Source organism: Haliaeetus albicilla, chromosome 26, assembly GCF_947461875.1.
Source record: "Haliaeetus albicilla chromosome 26, bHalAlb1.1, whole genome shotgun sequence".
Lineage (NCBI taxonomy): Eukaryota > Metazoa > Chordata > Aves > Accipitriformes > Accipitridae > Haliaeetus > Haliaeetus albicilla.
Window position 1 is genome coordinate 3,699,715 of NC_091508.1, and position 19,183 is coordinate 3,718,897.

A 19,183-nucleotide genomic window follows, 5' to 3' on the forward strand; every position below is an offset into this window, starting at 1 on the left:
CCGGAGGTGAATGTATAAATTCACAGAGTACCTGAACTGTGTAGTGTTTAAAGCTACGGACGAGAGTCTGGAGTCTTAAATATTTTTTCCCCGGTATAGCTCTTGCTTATATGAGCTTATCAAGTCAATACAGCTGTTTAAAAAAAGCCTTCCACAAACAGTTGCTTGTAGTTAAGAATACGAACAGAATATGAACCGTGGACTGAAATGTCATTGTACGAGCTACATGAGCATGAAACGTCTTGTATAATCCCTGCTCCATAACTGAATAGGTTTTATTTTGGACGTTCAGAGCAGCTTTCTGAAGATGGAGGTGAAACTAAAACACCTGTCCAGCAACCGGCAACAGAAACCCGTAGTGGATCGCAGATAATTTCCACTAGGAAAGGCAGGGCTAATACAAAGCAAGGTATTCTAGCAGCTGTAGTAGGATGGCTTGGAAGGAGAACTTGACGATTAACTCCAAAGCGATATGTTCTAAAACTACGATAGAGCATCGGGTAGCTGGATGGAGTCAGTTATTTCCACGAGCTCATTCCTCTCTAATAATGTCGTATGTCCCTTGGGTCAGACAAGTCAACTCCTCCCTGTTGACTTTTGTAAAAGAAAATAGAGCCACAGCGTGGAGTTTAAATGCCTGCAAATGTGTCCTTTCAAACACTGTGGGAAGGAATATGTAATGATAGAGGAATCTAATATCGTGTAGATGGATTAAAATGCTTAAAACGGTAGGTTTTACTCTGTAGGATGGGAGGAGGGTTGAAGAAAGGTGCCAATTGCTTACCAAAATACCCATCTGTTCTATGGCTTTTTTTACTGGTGGGGAGTGTTGAGAGGGTTTATTTGGAAGACTTTGGAAGGGTTCTGAGCTGTAAGAAGCTTGAGGATGTGTGCTCTTCAACATGTGCCTTTAGGCCTCAGCTTCATTAACCATTTTCTGTTTTCAGAGGACAATTTAAATTTTGGAATAAAAACACTTGAAGAAATCAAATTGGAGAAACTAAAGAAAAAAACAAAAAGCCAAGGTGGTGAGTTAATATCCCCTACTTGTAGTGAATACTATTGTTTCCATTTCATGGCTCCTCAGTCAAAAAGGTCAAGTAATAATTAAGATAATTCAGACAGGTTAGCCTGCTGGTGCTGCCTTTTCTAATTAAAACCATGCTTTTATGCTTCAAGGCCCTGGTTTGATTGCAAGTATTTGGCATTTGTAGGTGCTCAGGTTGTTGTGTTGCAATAAAAGATCCAGAAGCGGTTTTTATCAGCCTGACATTAAGCCGTAGCTCATCATGTATTACACCACCTTACAGACTCTCCAGTGTGCTTGATTGGACTCTCATGTTCCTGAAGTTGAGTGAGATTTGTGAAGGAGCTAATGTGTCGACAGCACGTGGCAGAAGTAGCGGTTGGGTTAAGTGAAGCAGCAGCAGAGAGAGAGGCTAATGTCAATACGAGTGTCAGTATGCAAAAAAGGGGATAAGTGGAAAAAGCGGGCAGTAATGAAAGGGCAGACCTATAGAAGATGGTATTATACAAGTAGGCAATTTTTGAAGCGTTGACGAGGCTGACGGTGGCACTTGCGGACAGTAGCGTGATAGGAGTCTGTGTATAAGTGGTGGTGTTCAGATCTGCACAAATTCCTTTGAAAGGCAAAAAATGTGTGGCACTACTACTACGCGTAGTCACTCGTTTCTGTGGTTTGGCTACCAGAAGAGTGCCTTTTGCTGGGACGTGGGCTAGAAGGACAATGCTCTTAGTGGCTACTGGTTTCTGTGCAGTGAAGAGATTAGTCTTTGTTTTAGGGGAGGAGCCTGTGATTCAAGTGAATCTTGGCGAGAGGATGGGAAAACAGAAAGCCTCCATAGCTAAGAACTTTTTGTGAGCTGTTGTTCGGGTGCCCTCATCTAAACGTGACTATGTTTAAGGGTATTTTTGCTGTGTGCCGGAGGAAAATCCATTTTGGCAGAGATGTGTATTGGCGGCAGGCAGAAGTGGCAAATTTGGTTAGCAGCTGAAAGGCAAATCTAAGAAAAGATCCCTGGAAGCATTGAAGTTTGTGGCTGACTGTTCTAAAATCCTCCTCCAGAGAAACGTTCTTCAAGTATTGCTTGTTTTCTCTCCTTCTGAAGCTGGTAGAAGTGTCCTTCCATTAAAGCGCAACCTTGCTGACAGGCTGGGGAAGAAGACAGAGGTTCTGGAGAATGCTGACAACGCACCAAAGAGAGGTGCAGCTACTAAGCAGACATCTGGATTTGATGCACAGATTTTCTGTTTAGGTTTGCTGTTTGTCCTTTCTTCTAGTGGTTCTTTTTGCGTGTTGGTTGAGGGCTCAAGGTAGCTCTGAATCCCGGTGAAGTGATGGCTCTCATTGTGAAACGTGAACACCAAATGGAGATTTATGCAGTCTGCCGAACTTTTTCTGTTCTCTCTTGTAGTTCAAGTCCCCAGGTCTCTGAAGGAGAGGCTAGGACTGCCCTCTGAACAGAGCCGTACAGAGACAGGTACAAACTGGCTATTAAGTATGCTTTCCCCTTTTGTCTTTCCGTGAGCTTTCCTACGGCCCTAAAAGTTAATTTAAAAAAACCTGCCTGATTCCCCTTGCTCGAGTGCTGAAGCTGTCCTGTTTAGCTGCTGGCTAAATACACTTAACTAGAAGGATTGTGGTGCTGTTAAGAGAACCTGTTTGTTTGTTGGGTTTTTTTCCTGAGGCAGAGCAAGACTGCATCAGTTCTCTCTTCCTTTTACTCTAGCCAAACCGCAGGTGTGCCTGAAGCCTTTGGATGGGAAAGCCACCTTCCCCAGAAAGCAGCCACTGAAACGTAAGGCAGCCGAGAGTCATCCGTCTGCCGTGGTGGCTGTGAAGCCACCGAGTGCCACTGGTGGCGACGGGAAGGAGCTTTCAGCTAAAAAAGCAGCTGTGGTAAGGAGAGCGGCTGAGGCAGTAGTGGGTCCCTAGTAAATTTTATGCCCAAGTTGTAGCCTCCTCTTGGAGAAAAGATGGAAGACTGAAACGTTCTACGGGTCTCCGTTCCCTTTTAAATCCAGAAGCGGTCGCCAGGACGCTTGTAGTACCTTTCTGCTTTTTACGAGGTGAATGGCAGTGTTTACATAATGCTCTGCTACGTCCATTAATGCTGCGTTCTTCAAAAAGACCCAAGGCCGTTAGTAAACGTTAAGGGAACGCTAACTTTTCTTCAGGTGTGCCCTGGCTCTGTATTTTGGTTAAGGCTCAGCAATGCCAGAGGAGAAGCAGCGGAGGAAGAATCTGCAAAGCAGTCTTTGACCTGTGTATCCTAAAAACCATCTTGCTTCTTCCTAGGCTGTTGTTCCGGCTTTGCCAGAGGGCAGCCTCCTCTCCACACGCGGGAGAGGAAAACCCCAAACCAGGTAACAACCACAACTTGTTCTTTTTCTTGATCAGTGTGCCTTTCATGTGAAACTAAGTTGTTTGGTTTTTTTTTTTTTCCCCACACGTGGAAAGATTAGAGTTTTGAGATACTTCATGCCAAAATCCAGCAGAGGAAAAATTCGTCTGAAATAATAAGTTTCTAGCAGCTGGCTGGACTGCTTATCTAGATTCTTGTCTGAAAATGCTGCAAGTTGGTACAGCTTTTCAGTGGCTTCTTGGGTTTTCTGAACGCCTGTGGAGGTTGACTCGGTAACCTTTTTGCAGTCAAATTCGTAAAGGTGGCAAAGTGTCTCTGGCGACAAAAACGGAACCTTCTTTGCCAGACCCCAGATGCTGTGTCTTCGCGGATAAATCCCCAAAGTGCAAAATGTACCTGCTGATACATTGGACTGTAGAAGCAGCCCCAGGTTAATTGAATAACAATCCCTGCGTAAGGCTGAGGGGTAGGAGGGATTAACTACCATTTTAAGAGCTGGTTTGCAGAAAACATCTCTCTGCTTAAGGAATGTCATACGCTGATTTGCTCTCTTTCTTGTTCTTCCCAGTCCTGAACTGCACATTGGAAGCCTGGCAGACTCTGTGGCACCGCCAGAGGTCTCAAGCCCGACCTCAGCTTCCTCACGAGTAGCAGTAAAGACAGACGGGTTGAGCTCCACAGGGGCCTGGGAAGCCCCCTTCTCTGTGGAAGACGACTTTGAGCAGTTTCTTTGGGAAATCTCAGGAGGCAAACTGGACGAGATAATTGACCCGGACCCAGAGAAGGATGAGGATGAGCTCCTCATGGAACTTGCTGAAATGCTGGACATCTGAAGCGCATAGTCTTAAGGCTTAAAATAAAGACAGAAATAAATTGAAACTGATTATTTTGTTGGATACCCAGAGGTGATTCTTTTCCTAGCTGAGGCTTTGCAAGGAGTCTTAAAGCACAGGTGAACTGGTAGACATTGGGAGTATCTGCACGCAGTTGTCCTAAACTTCCCTGCTGGTCAGACATGCGGTCTGAATTTGTGACCCTGCAGAAGACAGCTGAGACTGGGGTCTCTTGTGTACCCTGCCACCAGGGATCGTTTTCCCTAGCAGCTACCTTTTGAATCATTTTCTTAAATTTTTGAAGAACTTGAGTCTCTTCCTACGAGGATTTGTGAAGGTGGGGCAGCCCTCAGGCATTTGCTGCTGGCAGAGGAAAAATCGGTTGTCGGAGTGGATTGTCAATACTTTCTCTTTGGAAGAAAACACTTGCGTGCTTTGATAATCCACTGTGCTGTCTTTGTTCCTAGAGGAAAGGTCTGAAACCAAAACTGAGCAAAGTGCTGTTCCGGCTCCAGAAGGGTCACCCAGCCCCAAGCTGCCGACGCTTTATCCTGCCGAAGGACTTTCTCCCGCTGAGACTTCTGCCAGCATGGGTCGGTCGGTCGTGGACTTTGGGAGAGAGGAAGAGCGCGCGAGAGCCCGGCGAGGAAGGCTTCCCCCTCGCTGCTTCCCTCCTCCTGCTCTGTCGTCAGCCTTCCCTGTCCCCGGCCTAGGCTCTGTCCGCGGAGATGGGGTTTGGTGTACGCCGTGGTTTCTGTAAATATTTTCTTCTTCCCTGTTATGCTCGTATTCTCCTGAAGGTCCTGTATGAAACGTAGCCTGGCCGCCTCCGCCTTCACCGGTAGTTGAGCTGTTCCCCATGACAGCAGTTAACAGCGTTTTTACCGAACCCTGGGGCAGGAAAGGTGGGGGTGCGTGGTCTGTCTGTGGGGCGTCCTTAACGCTCCGCTCCAGAACCTCATCTTCCGCTACCTGCAGAACGTGAGTACCGCCGGGCTGCCGCGGCTTCGGCCCCGTGTGAGAGGAACGTCCCGGTGCTTCTTGCGCAGGGCCCTTCGAGCCATGTGGGGAGCGGGGCGGCACGCCGGACGGGTCTTTCCGAGGTCGGGATGGGGTTTTTGGAGCCGGTCTCGCTTGAACTGAAGAACTTGCTGTCGTTGCGATCCGTGAGAAGAACAGCTAGTTCCGAGTTGGGCGTTTTTCCTTCTCACCTTAAGGAGTTACCTTTGTAAGAGGCGTTTGCTCTTGCAGTCACGTGTGCAGGGATGTTTTCCGTGACAGTCTTGAAGCCTGTGCTGTTGTGTGTTCGCCAGTGAAGGCAGAGGGGATTTCCAGAATAGTCTACCACCTTAAAAATGGCTTAGGACATTGCTGAAACCACGCATGAGAGTTACTGCCTCGAGTGTTACAAAGCTGTCGGCAGCAGGGAGTTCTTAATGCACAGGAGAGGACAAAATTGTCTGGAGTGTTTCTGTTCCTGTTGTGCTCTCCCCCTCCATCGTTTTGCAGAGGTCCAGGATCCAGGTGTGGCTTTATGAGCAAGTGAACATGCGGCTAGAAGGCTGCATCATTGTGAGTATCAGGATGTCTTTGGATTGGGTATTTTGTTGGTTGTTCTTCCAATTCATAAAACTGTTTCTTCCTGTCAGGAAAAACTAGCATGGGGGATGGAAATACCTCGTGCCTCTCCAATTAATAGTCTTAATTGTCCAGCCCACGTCAGCACAGCTCACGATAGCTTGTGGTGTTGTTGCTGAAGTTTAGAGCAGGGCACGTAGCTCAGCGGCGGCTTTTGTTGCTGATTTTTAGGGCTTTGATGAATATAGGAACTTGGTGCCGGCCGACGCAGAGGAAATTCGCTCCAAACCAAAATCAAGGAAAGAGCTGGGTATGTCAGTATGTCTGTGTAAGCCGAGCGACGCCTGAAACGTGGCTGCGTGAGCCTTCCCCGTAGCAAGGCTTCAAAGCACAAAACCTGTGAAGAGTGTTGAGTTTGGAGTACAGTGAGCGGATACTGGCTAGGTGTCGGTTCCTGCTGTTTCTTGAGCTGGTGGTTTTGTTGAACGTGAAGGAGAAAGAATCTGCCTCTGCCTGCGACGAGTCTTTGTCTTTCAAATGTGTGTAACAACGGATGGACTGCACTGCACTTTTTCTGCAGCCCGGGTGGCAGGAGGGGTCCAGTCAAACTCCTGCTCAGGAATATGGAAGGCGACAAGTGAAATGCTGAGCTGCTTGGACATTCAAAAGAGCTAGATCTGAGGGGATTTCTCTTGTTCCCCCCATGGCGGTGGACATAGTAAAGTTGCACTGTACAGGTGTGTCTCACTTCCTAGGGAAAAGAAATGGCACCTTCTAGACCGTGAATTCCTCCTGATTTGTGTTGGAATGCCTCTGCTGGGCAAAGCGGTGGTCCTTAATTGCCTTCCATTTAAGAGTTGGCTTGTGCAAACTGCAGAAATCGTGCTTGAAACTTCATTTAATTATCAATGGCATCAGTAACACATCCAGTAATTTCTAGGAGGAGATGCGTAGGAATCTGTATGACACAAGAGTCTGTTTTTGAAGGTGCTAAGGGTGAAAAGTGAACAGTCCCATCAATACTGAGGAAGGGAAGGAAACCTCGCGCTTAACAACTGGTCTTACTCCCGTTGTGGTTGAAGCCCAGCCGGTAACAAAGCACCACGCAGCCGCTTGCTCACTCTCCTCTCCCCCCGCCGCCCCGGGCCACGGTGGGATGAGCAGAAAACATAAGGCAGGCTCGTGGGTGGAGATAAGGAGTGGGAGAGATCACTCGCCCCTTATGGTCACGGGCAAAAGACAGGCTCAACTTGGGGAAGAAACAAAATCAGTTTAGTTTACTGCAAATCCAAACAAGCCAAGGATATTAGGAAGCAAAACCAAACCTGCGACCACCTGCCCCCCACCCCTCCCTCCTTCCCGCCTCAACTCCACTCCCGGGTTTCTCTCCCTCCTCCCCCCGGCGGCGGGGCATGGGGGCTGGGGTCGGTTCCTCACAGGTTGTCTCTGCCCCTCCTTCCTCCTCAGGGGGAGGAGGACTCCGCACTCGGCCCCTGCTCCACCGTGAGGTCCCTCCCACGGGAGACTGTCCTTCAGGAAGGTCTGGTCCTTGCCGCGGGCTGCAGTTCCTCACAAACTTCCCTGGCGTGGGTCCTTTCCGCGGGCCGGTCTTCAGCCACACACGGCTCCAGCGCGGGCTTTCCCATGGAGCCACGGCCATCTTGGGGGGCCTCTGCTCCACCGTTCAGCTCCATGGGCTGCAGGGGCATCAACCTCCTCAGGCGCCCCTCCTCCCCCCCGACCCCGGTATCTGCAGAGCTGTTCCTCTCACATTCCTAATCCCCCTACTCGCTGCAGGTTCCCCTTCTTAAATATTTCATCCCAGAGGCGCTGCCGCTGTCGCTGATTGCGTCGGCCTGGGCCAGAGGCGGGTCCGACTCCGAGCTGAGGGAGCTTCGAGCAGCTTCTCACAGGAGCCACCCCTGCGGCCCCTGCGCTGCTACCAAAACCCCGCCACACAAACCCGTAACAATTCCCTTTGCCAAGCAGTCAAAACCCAGTAACTAACAGGAGAACCCAACCTGCCCTCTCTTTATTTCAGATTTGGGAAAATCCCCTGCCAGAAAAAAAGAAAAATCCTGGAAAATCCGCTAGTGTTTGTGTGAGTAGATGGTTCCAACCTTTTGTCATTAACTCGTAAGAACTATTTCATTCCGTTTTGTCCAAGAGAGTCAGAAATACTTGCACAGAAACGCGCAGCATGGGAATGAAAGGGGTCAGAACCGCTTGAATTTGAGCTTTATCTGGTGTGGTTGCAGGTTTTATGGCATTTAGTATCTTTAGAACAGTAAGAATCACAGTATCTGACTTTGCATCCAAAAAACCTGCTTGTGGCTAGGGAAGATCAGTTTCAGCGCTGGAGGCACCAAAAAATCATCAGCTGTCGAACTGGACCTAAGCCATCTTTTCAAACCTTCCGTGATCTTGCTGCAATGCATGATGATGGATTTATGGATTAGAGAACAGCGTATGATGGCAAACTTGTAGCATTGGCTCTGATGTAAAAAGAGAACAAATTCTTTCCGAAAATCAGTGTAATTCCAAATTCTTGGTATCACGCAGCCATGCCACTTGCAAAGGAAGCATTTCCCTGCCTCTCAAAGCTTGCTGTATCCTCGATCTGCTGTCTCCCTGCTGTTAATTGATTGCAACTCCGCGTGTCCGATTAGGGCTGAGAGTTGCTCTCGCTACGGATATCGTGCACCATGTGCTGTGCACGCTCGTGTGTATAGAAACGTTGATACCGTATGCGTGTACGTAGGTATGCCTGTTTGTGTGCTGACCCCAAAATCACTCGTGTTATAAAGCATCAGCCTTGAAGGCATATTCATCAAACTGTTATGTAGATCTTTTGGGTTTGCCGGTTCCCTCAAAATGAGAGACTTTTTATGCAGTCTGCTGTGGCAAATAGCCCCACATTCTAATTTTTACTATCGCTCTTGCTGACTTTATCATCCCTCGCTCTTGGTGTGTGCATGAACGGGTATGTGTACGTATGTCCAGACAGTATTTAACAGGTCGAGTTGACTAAAACAACTGTAAAGAGTGGAAATTCTGACTGTTGTGCTTCAGCTTTGGACAACTTGGCTTCAGATTCTCATGCAGAGAACGAGATGTGTTAGCAAGAGCTTGTCCTGTGCTTCAGACGACATGCTGGGTGGTTTGCATACGCATCATAGTGCAGCGTTCTCTGTGTAACTTGTGACACCGAGGGCGCTGTCAGCCTAGTGGAGTGCGGTAACCAGCAGGTAAATCATCATCAGCTGTTTGCGGCTGGGGTAAGGCTGACGGATTGACAAGGGGGATGAGAACACGTAGTTCCTGGTGCTCTGCCTTCCTTGTGATCTGACTGTCCTGATACACAGGGGGGGCGTTAAGCATCTTTACTATTTTTGTAAGCGATTAAAGGCACAAAGTAGAGCAGCAAGAGAGACTGCCCAAGTGAAATACTTTGTGCTTTATAACCCGCAAGTACCCACAGGTAGGTGCAATAGTACTCCTCTCGTGCGTTTGTTGGGGTGCAACAAAAAAGTTTTGTTCCCTTCTTGGTCTTTGGTACAGGACACAGGCAGGTCAGCAAGCTGGAAGGTTAGACCAGGGAGTAGGACTGTTTCTTCTTTTTCACTTACTGATACCTTTCTTTAGGGTTACTTTGAAAAAGAAGATTTGACCGCTCAAGCCATCAGGAGACTTTCCGTCCAAGAAAGAGCGAAGCCAGCTCTTGCCAGGACGGGAGGAAGTCCCTGTTGAGAGCGAAGCCTTCGAACCTGAGCTGGTTCTCAGACGGTGTCGATTATGTCCAAGCAAGGGGACGACTGCTACTTCTATTTCTATTCCACCTGTGACAAGGTATGTTTGGGCTTCTTTTGCTTTGGGGTTTCTTGTTGAGTTTTTAGGAGAGGAGGGGGCGGAGGCATCCAGATTTCTGTTAACTTCACAAGCAGTTCGATTCTGCGTCCAGTTCTACTAGCATGGATAATTCTGGAGGCTGTACTGTTTTAATTTCCTCTTTGTGGGTTTCCTTTTGGTTACAGGGAGACAGCTGTTCCTTCCGCCACTGTGCGGCCGCTCTGGGAAATGAGAGAGTGTGCAGGCTGTGGCAGGAGGGTCGCTGTTTCAAGACTACCTGCAGATTCAGACACATGGAAGTCGATGTGAGTGTTTGCCTAAAGATGTGTTCTCCAACTAAATCCCTGAAAGCATTTTTCCTTGCTGTCGGCAGCCTGAATGTGCTTGTACGTGATAGATTTACTTGCTTTCAAAGGATACTGGTTTCCGTTACTTGGAGGGGGGTGGGAGGAAGTTGGGGGAAGAAAGATCAATTTCTTAGGTATATCTCAGCAAGACATTTTTGTATTAGGTGCTGGCGTTGTTCTGACGTCTTGGGGTAGCACAGGGTGGGGAGGGAGAAGTTGGGAAGGAAATAAGGCTCTGAAAGATAACTTGAGATAGATTCAAGCTAGGCAGTTTAAGGCATTTTTTTCCCTCTGAATAATCCCAGTATTTTGCACATTGTCTTAGTTTAGCCCACCCTGAACTGATGTGTGCGAGCCCCCGTCTTCTCCAACGGAATGACAGGAAAGCTAGATAATATGTAGTAGTTACAGCGTACGCAAACTTTGTCGATCTGCCCTGCAATGCTTTCAGTGATAGACTGCCCTTTGGAACGATGTTTCCGCACTGCACTGCGGTAGCCCTCTCTCTGGCATGACGTGTAACTATGTCTCTTAGCAAGCCTAAGGCGAGTGTTACCATGAGCTTTTCTTTCTGTCTGTCTTCAGAAAAAACGCAGTGAGATCCCTTGCTACTGGGAGAATCAACCAGCTGGCTGTCAAAAATCCAACTGCGCCTTCCGTCACACGAAAGGACGCTATGTTGATGGGCGCTTCTTCCCGCCAAGCAGAAGTGAGTTTCTTGGGTCCTTTTCCTTTAAGCATTAAAGAATTAATTCTGAATATTACTCAGGAGTGGGTACAATGCCGTAGAAGGCATCGAGTAACTGCTCACTGATGAGTGTAGGGAGAAGTGTGCAGTCACAGGCTCTCAGCTAAACGGACTGTAATTCTGGTATTTAATTCTTTCTTTCATGCTCAGCTTCTCTGTGCTTTGTGTGATCTTTGCACTCCAGGTTGCTTTCCCCTCATGTAATCTTTTCTGGAGGGTAGGGTGGCGAGATGAGTGTGTGAAGGGAAGCCGTTGTTCCTAGTGTGTTCGTAGGGGTGGGGAATAGGAAACTCTGAATTCAGCAGCCAGGTGGGTTATCTACCTTATCTACCGTATCTAGGCAGTGAGTGCAAGGTTGGGGTGAAAGTTTTACATGGCCAAATGAGAGATGATCCTCGTCTTCCTCTAGCTACGCTTCCAAGTCCACCTGAGCCTGCAGAAGATGATGTGAAAATGGCTCAGGCGTCACTGCAGCAAAACAGACTTTCTGTGCAGTCGAGTCCCTCTCCGCAGCTGAGGGGGGTGATGAAAGTGGAAAGCTCTGAAAAGGTCCCAAGTCCTATACATCCTCCAGGCAGTTGTAATCAGTGCTGCAGATGATGATGAAGATGGGTACTTTTTACTTACTGAAGGCATTTCTGCCGGAGGTGAATGTACAAATTCACAGAGTGCCAGAACTGTGTAGTGTTTAAAGCTACGGACGAGAGTCTGGAGTCTTAAATATTTTTTCCCCGGTATAGCTCTTGCTTATATGAGCCTGTCAAGTCAATACAGCTGTTTAAAAAAAGCCTTCCACAAACAGTTGCTTGTAGTTAAGAATACGAACAGAATATGAACCGTGGACTGAAATGTCATTGTACGAGCTACATGAGCATGAAACGTCTTGTATAATCCCTGCTCCATAACTGAATAGGTTTTATTTTGGACTTTCAGAGCAGCTTTCTGAAGATGGAGGTGAAACTAAAACACCTGTCCAGCAACCAGCAACAGAAACCCGTAGTGGATCGCAGATAATTTCCACTAGGAAAGGTAGGGCTAATACAAAGCAAGGTATTCTAGCAGCTGTAGTAGGATGGCTTGGAAGGAGAACTTGACGATTAACTCCAAAGCGATATGTTCTAAAACTACGATAGAGCATCGGGTAGCTGGATGGAGTCAGTTATTTCCACGAGCTCATTCCTCTCTAATAATGTCTTATGTCCCTTGGGTCAGACAGGTCAACTCCTCCCTGTTGACTTTTGTAAAACAAAATAGAGCCACAGCGTGGAGTTTAAATGCCTGCAAATGTGTCCTTTCAAACACTGTGGGAAGCCATGTCTAATGACAGAGGAATCTAATATCGTGTAGATGGATTAAAACGCTTAAGACGGTAGGTTTTACTCTGTAGGATGGGAGGAGAGGTGCCAGTTGCTTACCAAAATACCCATCCGTTCTATGGCTTTTTTTACTGGTGGGGAGTGTTGAGAGGGTTTATTTGGAAGACTTTGGAAGGGTTCTGAGCTGTAAGAAGCTTGAGGATGTGTGCTCTTCAACATGTGCCTTTAGGCCTCAGCTTCATTAACCATTTTCTGTTTTCAGAGGACAACTTAAATTTTGGATTAAAAAGAGTTAAAGAAATCAAATTGGAGAAACTAAAGGAAACAACAAAAAACCAAGGTGGTGAGTTAAGATCCCTTACTTCTGCGTTCTGTTCACCTTCATCTTTTTTTTTTTTTTTTTTTTTTTTAAGCTTCTGATACTACCTGGATAGCTGGCTATGCAATGGTGAATACAATTCTTGGCACGAGAAAGGAAAATTTTGGGGGCTGTTGGGTTCAGACTGGGAGGTGATTGCAGCTGAGAACCGCTTGAGGGACAGACTTCCATGCTTAGTTGCAGGCCTTGAGCTACTTTGGCATGCAATCTGTTTTCTTAAACTCCAACAGCTGATATTCTAGATTGGAATTCCAAGGGCAAATCAGAGGGAAATTGCTCATTTCTCTTATTTACATGCAGTGGTCATTGTATGTTTCACAGTAATGGATAACTAATGTCTTTGGTCTTTGTGATAGTTCTTTTATTTTGGTTGGTTGTTTGTTTTTTTAGTTGTTTTCTTTTTCCCTAAACATCCTCATGTTTTGCTTGCTATGATCAGAAGGTCCTTCAGGAGTTTCTGTTCCTCCGCTCCAATCTCGGGCTATTCCTGTGCCAGAAAAGGAAATTGTACGGACGGTAGTGAGAACTGTGAGTCTGTCTACAAAGCAAGGTAACAGCGAATACTATTGTTTCCACTTCACGGCTCCTCAACCAAAAGGTCAAGTAATAATTAAGATAATTCAGACAGGTTAGCCTGCTGGTGCTGCCTTTTCTAATTAAAACCATGCTTTTATGCTTCAAGGCCCTGGTTTGATTGGAAATATTTGGCATTTGTAGGTGCTCAGGTTGTTGTGTTGCAATAAAAGATCCAGAAGTGGGTTTTATCAGCCTGACGTTAAGCCGTAGCTCATCATGTATTACACCACCTTACAGACTCTCCAGTGTGCTTAATTGGACTCTCATGTTCCTGAAGTTGAGTGAGATTTGTGAATGAGCTAATGTGTCGACAGCACGTGGCAGAAGTAGCAGTTGGGTTAAGTGCAGTAGCAGCAGAGAGAGAGGCTAATGTCAATATGAGTGTCAGTATGCAAAAAAGGGGATAAGTGGAAAAAGCGGGCAGTAATGAAAGGGCAGACCTATAGAAGATGGTATTATACAAGTAGGCAATTTTTGAAGCGTTGACGAGGCTGACGGTGGCACTTGCGGACAGTAGCGTGATAGGAGTCTGTGTATAAGTGGTGGTGTTCAGATCTGCACAAATTCCTTTGAAAGGCAAAAAACGTGTGGCACTACTGCTACGCGTAGTCACTTGTTTCTGTGGTTTGGCTACCAGAAGAGTGCCTTTTGCTGGGACGGGGACTAGAAGGACAATGCTCTTAGTGGCTACTGGTTTCTGTGCAGTGAAGAGATTAGTCTTTGTTTTAGGGGAGGAGCCTGTGATTCAAGTGAATCTTGGCGAGAGGATGGGAAAACGGAAAGCCTCCATAGGGAAGAACTTTTTGTGAGCCGTTGTTCGGGTGCCCTCATCTAAACGTGACTGTGTTTAAGGGTAATTTTGCTGCGTGCAGGAGGAAAATCCGTTTTGGCAGAGATGTGTATTGGCGGCAGGCAGAAGTGGCAAATTTGGTTAGCAGCTGAAAGGCAAATCTAAGAAAAGATCCCTGGAAGCATTGAAGTTTGTGGCTGACTGTTCTAAAATCCTCCTGCAGAGAAACGTTCTTCAAGTATTGCTTGTTTTCTCTCTTTCTGAAGCTGGTAAAAGTGTCCTTCCGTTAAAGCGCAACCTTGCTGACAGGCTGGGGAAGAAGATAGAGGTTCTGGAGAATGCTGACAACGCACCAAAGAGAGGTACGGCTACTAAGCAGACATCTGGATTTGATGCACAGATTTCCTGCTTAGGTTTGCTGTTTGTCCTTTCTTCTAGTGGTTCTTTTTGTGTGTTGGTTGAGGGCTCAAGGTAGCTCTGAATCCCAGTGAAGTGATGGCTCTCATTGTGAAACGTGAGCACCAAATGGAGATTTATGCAGTCTGCCGAACTTTTTCTGTTCTCTCTTGTAGTTCAAGTCCCCAGGTCTCTGAAGGAGAGGCTAGGACTGCCCTCTGAACAGAGCCGTACAGAGACAGGTACGAACTGGCTATTAAGTATGCCTTCCCCTTTTGTCTTTCCATGAACTTCCATACAGCCCTAAAATTAGTTTAAAAAGCCTGCCTGATTCCTCTTGCTTGAGTGCTGAAGCTGTCCTGTTTAGCCACTGTCAGAGATCTGGCTCTAGAGGGGGGGTGTACTGTCCACTCGTGCCTCATCAAGGTTTCCGCTTGAAAACTGCTGTGAACCCTCAGAAGCTGCAGTATGCTTACGCACAAGTAGGACAGAAGCACTGCCAGGAGCAGGAGTTTGAGATGCGAACAGAGAGACAACGGTCTGAGAAAGTAACAAAATAAAATAAACTAATGCTGTTTGTGTCGCCACTCTCTCCGGATAGCACTAGTTTTCAAAATACAAGTGGCTTAAAGGAGGAGAATACCGTGCAGAATGGTGCTGTCCTAAGATGCATTCTTGGGATCACGCAAACCTAGTTTTCCTTAGTACTGTGACAGATTTTGGAGACTTTAAATATTGCTGGACTCTCCTTAAATGTTGGTGCTTCTCTTTCTTTTTGATGATGACAGAGAAGGCTGCTAAGCCAGCAGGAGAGATCCATGTGAAAACACTGGAGGAAATTCGACTTGAGAGCACTAATCGGAGACGAGGAGAACCCCAAGTGAAACCCCAGACTGAAGGACGTTGTAAAACAGAAGATCCCAGCTTGGGGGCAAGACCTTCCCCTGCAGTTCACGTCAAAACTTTCTCAGGCTCCCTGGCTGAAAAAAACCACAAGCGATTGGAACGAGAGAAGCAAAAAACAAAAGAGTTTCCTACCAAGACAAAAGTTGAGAGCAAACCCAAGAAGCAGAGCACACTTGCTCCGTCTGTGCTCAGCCAAGCGCGCCCGGCAGAGCCGGCACGTAAAGCCAAGCCAGCAGGAGAAGTGCGTGTTAAAACCTTGGAAGAAATCAAGCGGGAGAAAGCTCTGCGGGTGCAGCAGAGTGGAGGAAAAGTGCCAGCTCCACCAGCACAACCTGAACCTGCCCCGACAGGGAGGAGGTTGTTACGGATCACAAAGCTAATAGGTAATAAGGTGATTTGATACCTGCCCTGGTGAAGCGCTTCCCCTGTTGAGCAAATTCAGTTTGCTGAGGTTTTGCTTTGCTTTTTCCTTCTGCATATCGTAGAGGGTAGAAGAGTTTAAGGCTACAAAGTCAGAAGGCAAGGAAGTGCCAGAATATGCAACCATATTCTTTTCCATGAATCACGTGATAGCTTTCTGTATTTCCCACTGGAAAATTCTTCCACTGAGGAGCTTTGTAGCCTAGTTTCTTGCTTCTGTTTTTTCTGCCATCCGCTTGTGGTATGGGATCTTCCCTGGGCTGAATCCAGGCTTACCTTCCTCTTTGGCATATGCATTGTTTAACTCAGTTATTGATGTATCTATGTTTGCAAAGCATGTATCAACTTCTTAATGTGAGGGCTAGTTTTTGTCAAAATTGGCAGAGCGCTAAAGATACCGTTTGGATTATATAAGCCACGTAAAAAGAGAATAGTGCGATTGAGGGAAAGAGAGCTGGAACGGTGCAGGGATTGCTTACTGTAGCCTTTCCCTCTGTCCCATTATTAGACATGAGGAAATAGACAGAACAAGGAAACAGAGGTAGCCAGGTTTCTTTATTTCTGCTGTTGACAAACTGATGATCTTCTTTTTTTTTTTTTTTTTTTCTTGTTTTGAAGCACCTGGAAGAGAAGAAAAGATGATAGTGGAATTGAGCAAGCCTTTTCCCAAAGCTGTCTCTGCAGCTGCAGAGGTGAGTCCTTTGTGAAGACATACATCTATCTATTCATACAGTTTTTGATACATTTTGTTATGTTTTGTTTGTAACTGGCTGCATGCTCCCAGTTTGAGTGTGTTCCTACCTTTCCGCATTTGGTAAGCGCTGCAGTGCTGTCGCAAGTCCTGTCACTACTTTGAATAGCATTTCCAGACAACGTGTTAAACCCCAAGCTTTGAATTAATCTTATTATACCTGACAGTGAATAAGAAACCCTATTAGCACCAGATAAAATCTGCGAGGTTAATGTTTTTCTTCTCCGTGACTTTATCTGTGAGACTGGAAGAAGGAGATCTTAAAATCCTGGGCTAAGAACTTTAATAGAAAAGGCTGGAGGTTTGTATTAGAGGAAATCAGTCTGTCAGGGAATGCTGTCTTGGGGGAGCTTGTATGGCTTCCTGTTGCTGAAAAAGAATGTACTAGATTACAGCTAGAGTCTTCTGCTCTGTTGAAGAAGCTTGCTGTGTTGGGAATTGTAGGCTTTTGAAACTATTTCCACAGCAAAGCATGGATCTTGTTACAGGTTACAGGCAACGTTTTATGGGGAAAAATGTCAGATCTGAATGGTATTAACATGCTCTGTTGCACACGGAGCTATTTCAGAGGGATTGCTACTGAGATTTTCTGAATGAAATCTCCATAGATTTTTGTCCCCTTAGTCCTCTTCTTTTGTTTCCTTCCAGCCCTCTGATCAGAGTGCAACTAATTCTAAAGTTCAAGTGAAGAGCCTTGAAGAGATAATGTGGGAGAAGCGGCAACTGAAGCAACGCCAAGAAGAGAAGCTTCAGAAGGAAGCAGCTGCTGTGCCATCTCCTACTGAACAGGCAATCAAGGATAAAACTGCAGCATCAGGGAGTCCTGAATCCAGTGTGGTTTCAGGGTCAGCTTATCAGCTTCCAAAGAGGATATTGGTGAAATCTCCGGGAGATGGGGTTGAAAGCCCCCGAAAGGGTGCTGCCGTATCACCAGGGAAACGGGCAGCTCAACTTCTGGAATGGTTAGCTGAAAGTAAGTGTTGACTGTATGTTAAAGAGTTACTTTAGGTCATGCTTTGAAAGAAAGGCAGAGGGTGACAATTTTCACGTTGTAACTCTGGCTCCTTTTTGTAATATCTTTGCTCCTTCTTATGGCTTGTTGGTAAACAGAGTTTACGGTGTGGAAAATACTGCCGAGAGTCTGGGAAATGGCAGTGGAATTGTGCTGGCTAAATACATTTAACTAGAAGGGTTGTGGCGCTGTTAAGAGAACCTGTTTGTTTGTTGTTTTTTTTTTCCTGAGGCAGAGCAAGACTGCATCAGTTCTCTCTTCCTTTTACTCTAGCCAGACGGAAGGGGTGCCTGAAGCCTTTGGATGGGAAAGCCACCTCTCCCACAAAGCAGCCACTGAAACGTAAGGCAGCCGAGAGTCATCCGTCTGCCGTGGCGGCTGTGAAGCCATTGAGTGCCACTGGTGGCGACGGGAAGGAGCCTTCAGCTAAAAAAGCAGCTGTGGTAAGGAGAGCGGCTGAGGCAGTAGTGGGTCCCTAGTAAAATTTATGCCCAAGTTGTAGCCTCCTCTTGGAGAAAAGATGAAAGACTGAAATGTTCTACGGGTCTCCGTTCCCTTTTAAATCCAGAAGCGGTCGCCAGGACGCTTGTAGTACCTTTCTGCTTTTTACGAGGTGAATGGCAGTGTTTACATAATGCTCTGCTACGTCCCTTAATGCTGCGTTCTTCAAAAAGACCCAAGGCCGTTAGTAAACGTTAAGGGAACGCTAACTTTTCTTCAGGTGTGCCCTGGCTCTGTATTTTGGTTAAGGCTCAGCAATGCCAGAGGAGAAGCAGCGGAGGAAGAATCTGCAAAGCAGTCTTTGACCTGTGTATCCTAAAAACCATCTTGCTTCTTCCTAGGCTGTTGTTCCGGCTTTGCCAGAGGGCAGCCTCTTCTCCATACGCGGGAGAGGAAAACCCCAAACCAGGTAACAACCACAACTTGTTCTTTTTCTTGATCAGTGTGCCTTTCACGTGAAACTAAGTTGGTTTGTTTTTTTTTTCCCACACGTGGAAAAATTAGAGTTTTGAGATACTTCATGCCAAAATCCAGCAGAGGAAAAATTCGTCTGAAATAATAAGTTTCTAGCAGCTGGCTGGACTGCTTATCTAGATTCTTGCCTGAAAACGCTGCAAGTTGGTACAGCTTTTCAGTGGCTTCTTGGGTTTTCCGAACGCCTGCAGAGGTTGACTTGGTAACCTTTTTGCAGTCAAATTAGTAAAGGTGGCAAAGTGTCTCTGGCGACAAAAACGGAACCTTCTTTGCCAGACCCCAGATGCTGTGTCTTCGCGGATAAATCCCCAAAGTGCAAAATGTACCTGCTGATACATTGGACTGTAGAAGCAGCCCCAGGTTAATTGAATAACAATCCCTGCGTAAGGCTGAGGGGTAGGAGGGATTAACTACCATTTTAAGAGCTGGTTTGCAGAAAACATCTCTCTGCTTAAGGAATGTCATACGCTGATTTGCTCTCTTTCTTGTTCTTCCCAGTCCTGAACTGCACATTGGAAGCCTGGCAGACTCTGTGGCACCGTCAGAGGTCTCAAGCTCGACCTCAGCTTCCTCACAAATAGCCGTAAAGAAACGCCGGTTGAGCTTCTCAGGGCCCTTCTCTGTGGAAGACGACTTTGAGAAGTTCCTTTGGGAAATCTCAGGAGGCAAACAGGAAGACAAAATTGACATGGACCCAGAGAATGATGAGGATGACTTCTTCATGGAAATTGGTGAACTGATTGACGGCTGAAAATAAAGACAGAAATAAATTGAAACTGATTATTTTGTTGGATACCCAGAGGTGATTCTTTTCCTAGCTGAGGCTTTGCAAGGAGTCTTAAAGCACAGGTGAACTGGTAGACATTGGGAGTATCTGCACGCAGTTGTCCTAAACTTCCCTGCTGGTCAGACATGCGGTCT

General features: G+C 46.5%; 2 protein-coding genes across 2 annotated transcripts; both read left to right on the top strand.

Moving 5' to 3' along the window:
• The first annotated feature begins 4,947 nt into the window (after positions 1-4,947).
• Positions 4,948-8,071, top strand: LOC138682134 (small nuclear ribonucleoprotein E-like). The gene is made up of 5 exons (XM_069771859.1): positions 4,948-4,959; positions 5,174-5,200; positions 5,729-5,791; positions 6,029-6,111; positions 7,939-8,071. Exons 1-5 carry the CDS (start codon positions 4,948-4,950, stop codon positions 8,069-8,071), a joined length of 318 nt encoding a protein of 105 aa, XP_069627960.1.
• Positions 8,072-9,592: 1,521 nt separating this feature from the next.
• Positions 9,593-19,033, top strand: LOC138682020 (zinc finger CCCH domain-containing protein 11A-like). Its single transcript, XM_069770817.1, is given in 17 exon segments — positions 9,593-9,646; positions 9,832-9,951; positions 10,579-10,702; positions 11,151-11,314; positions 11,316-11,353; positions 11,655-11,791; positions 12,320-12,400; positions 12,876-12,986; positions 13,742-13,817; positions 14,079-14,164; positions 14,375-14,440; positions 14,987-15,487; positions 16,143-16,216; positions 16,924-17,252; positions 17,565-17,730; positions 18,130-18,197; positions 18,761-19,033. Coding segments are annotated over 17 exon segments (2,448 nt in total). The 3' UTR covers positions 19,014-19,033.
• The last annotated feature ends 150 nt before the right edge of the window (positions 19,034-19,183 follow it).

Bases quoted from the DNA above. Each gene is read 5' to 3' on its own strand.
- LOC138682134 (XM_069771859.1), top strand. The intron at 5,792-6,028 runs GTGAGTATCAGG...GCTGATTTTTAG, and splicing joins GGCTAGAAGGCTGCATCATT to GGCTTTGATGAATATAGGAA. The intron at 6,112-7,938 runs GTCAGTATGTCT...TTAACTCGTAAG, and splicing joins TCAAGGAAAGAGCTGGGTAT to AACTATTTCATTCCGTTTTG.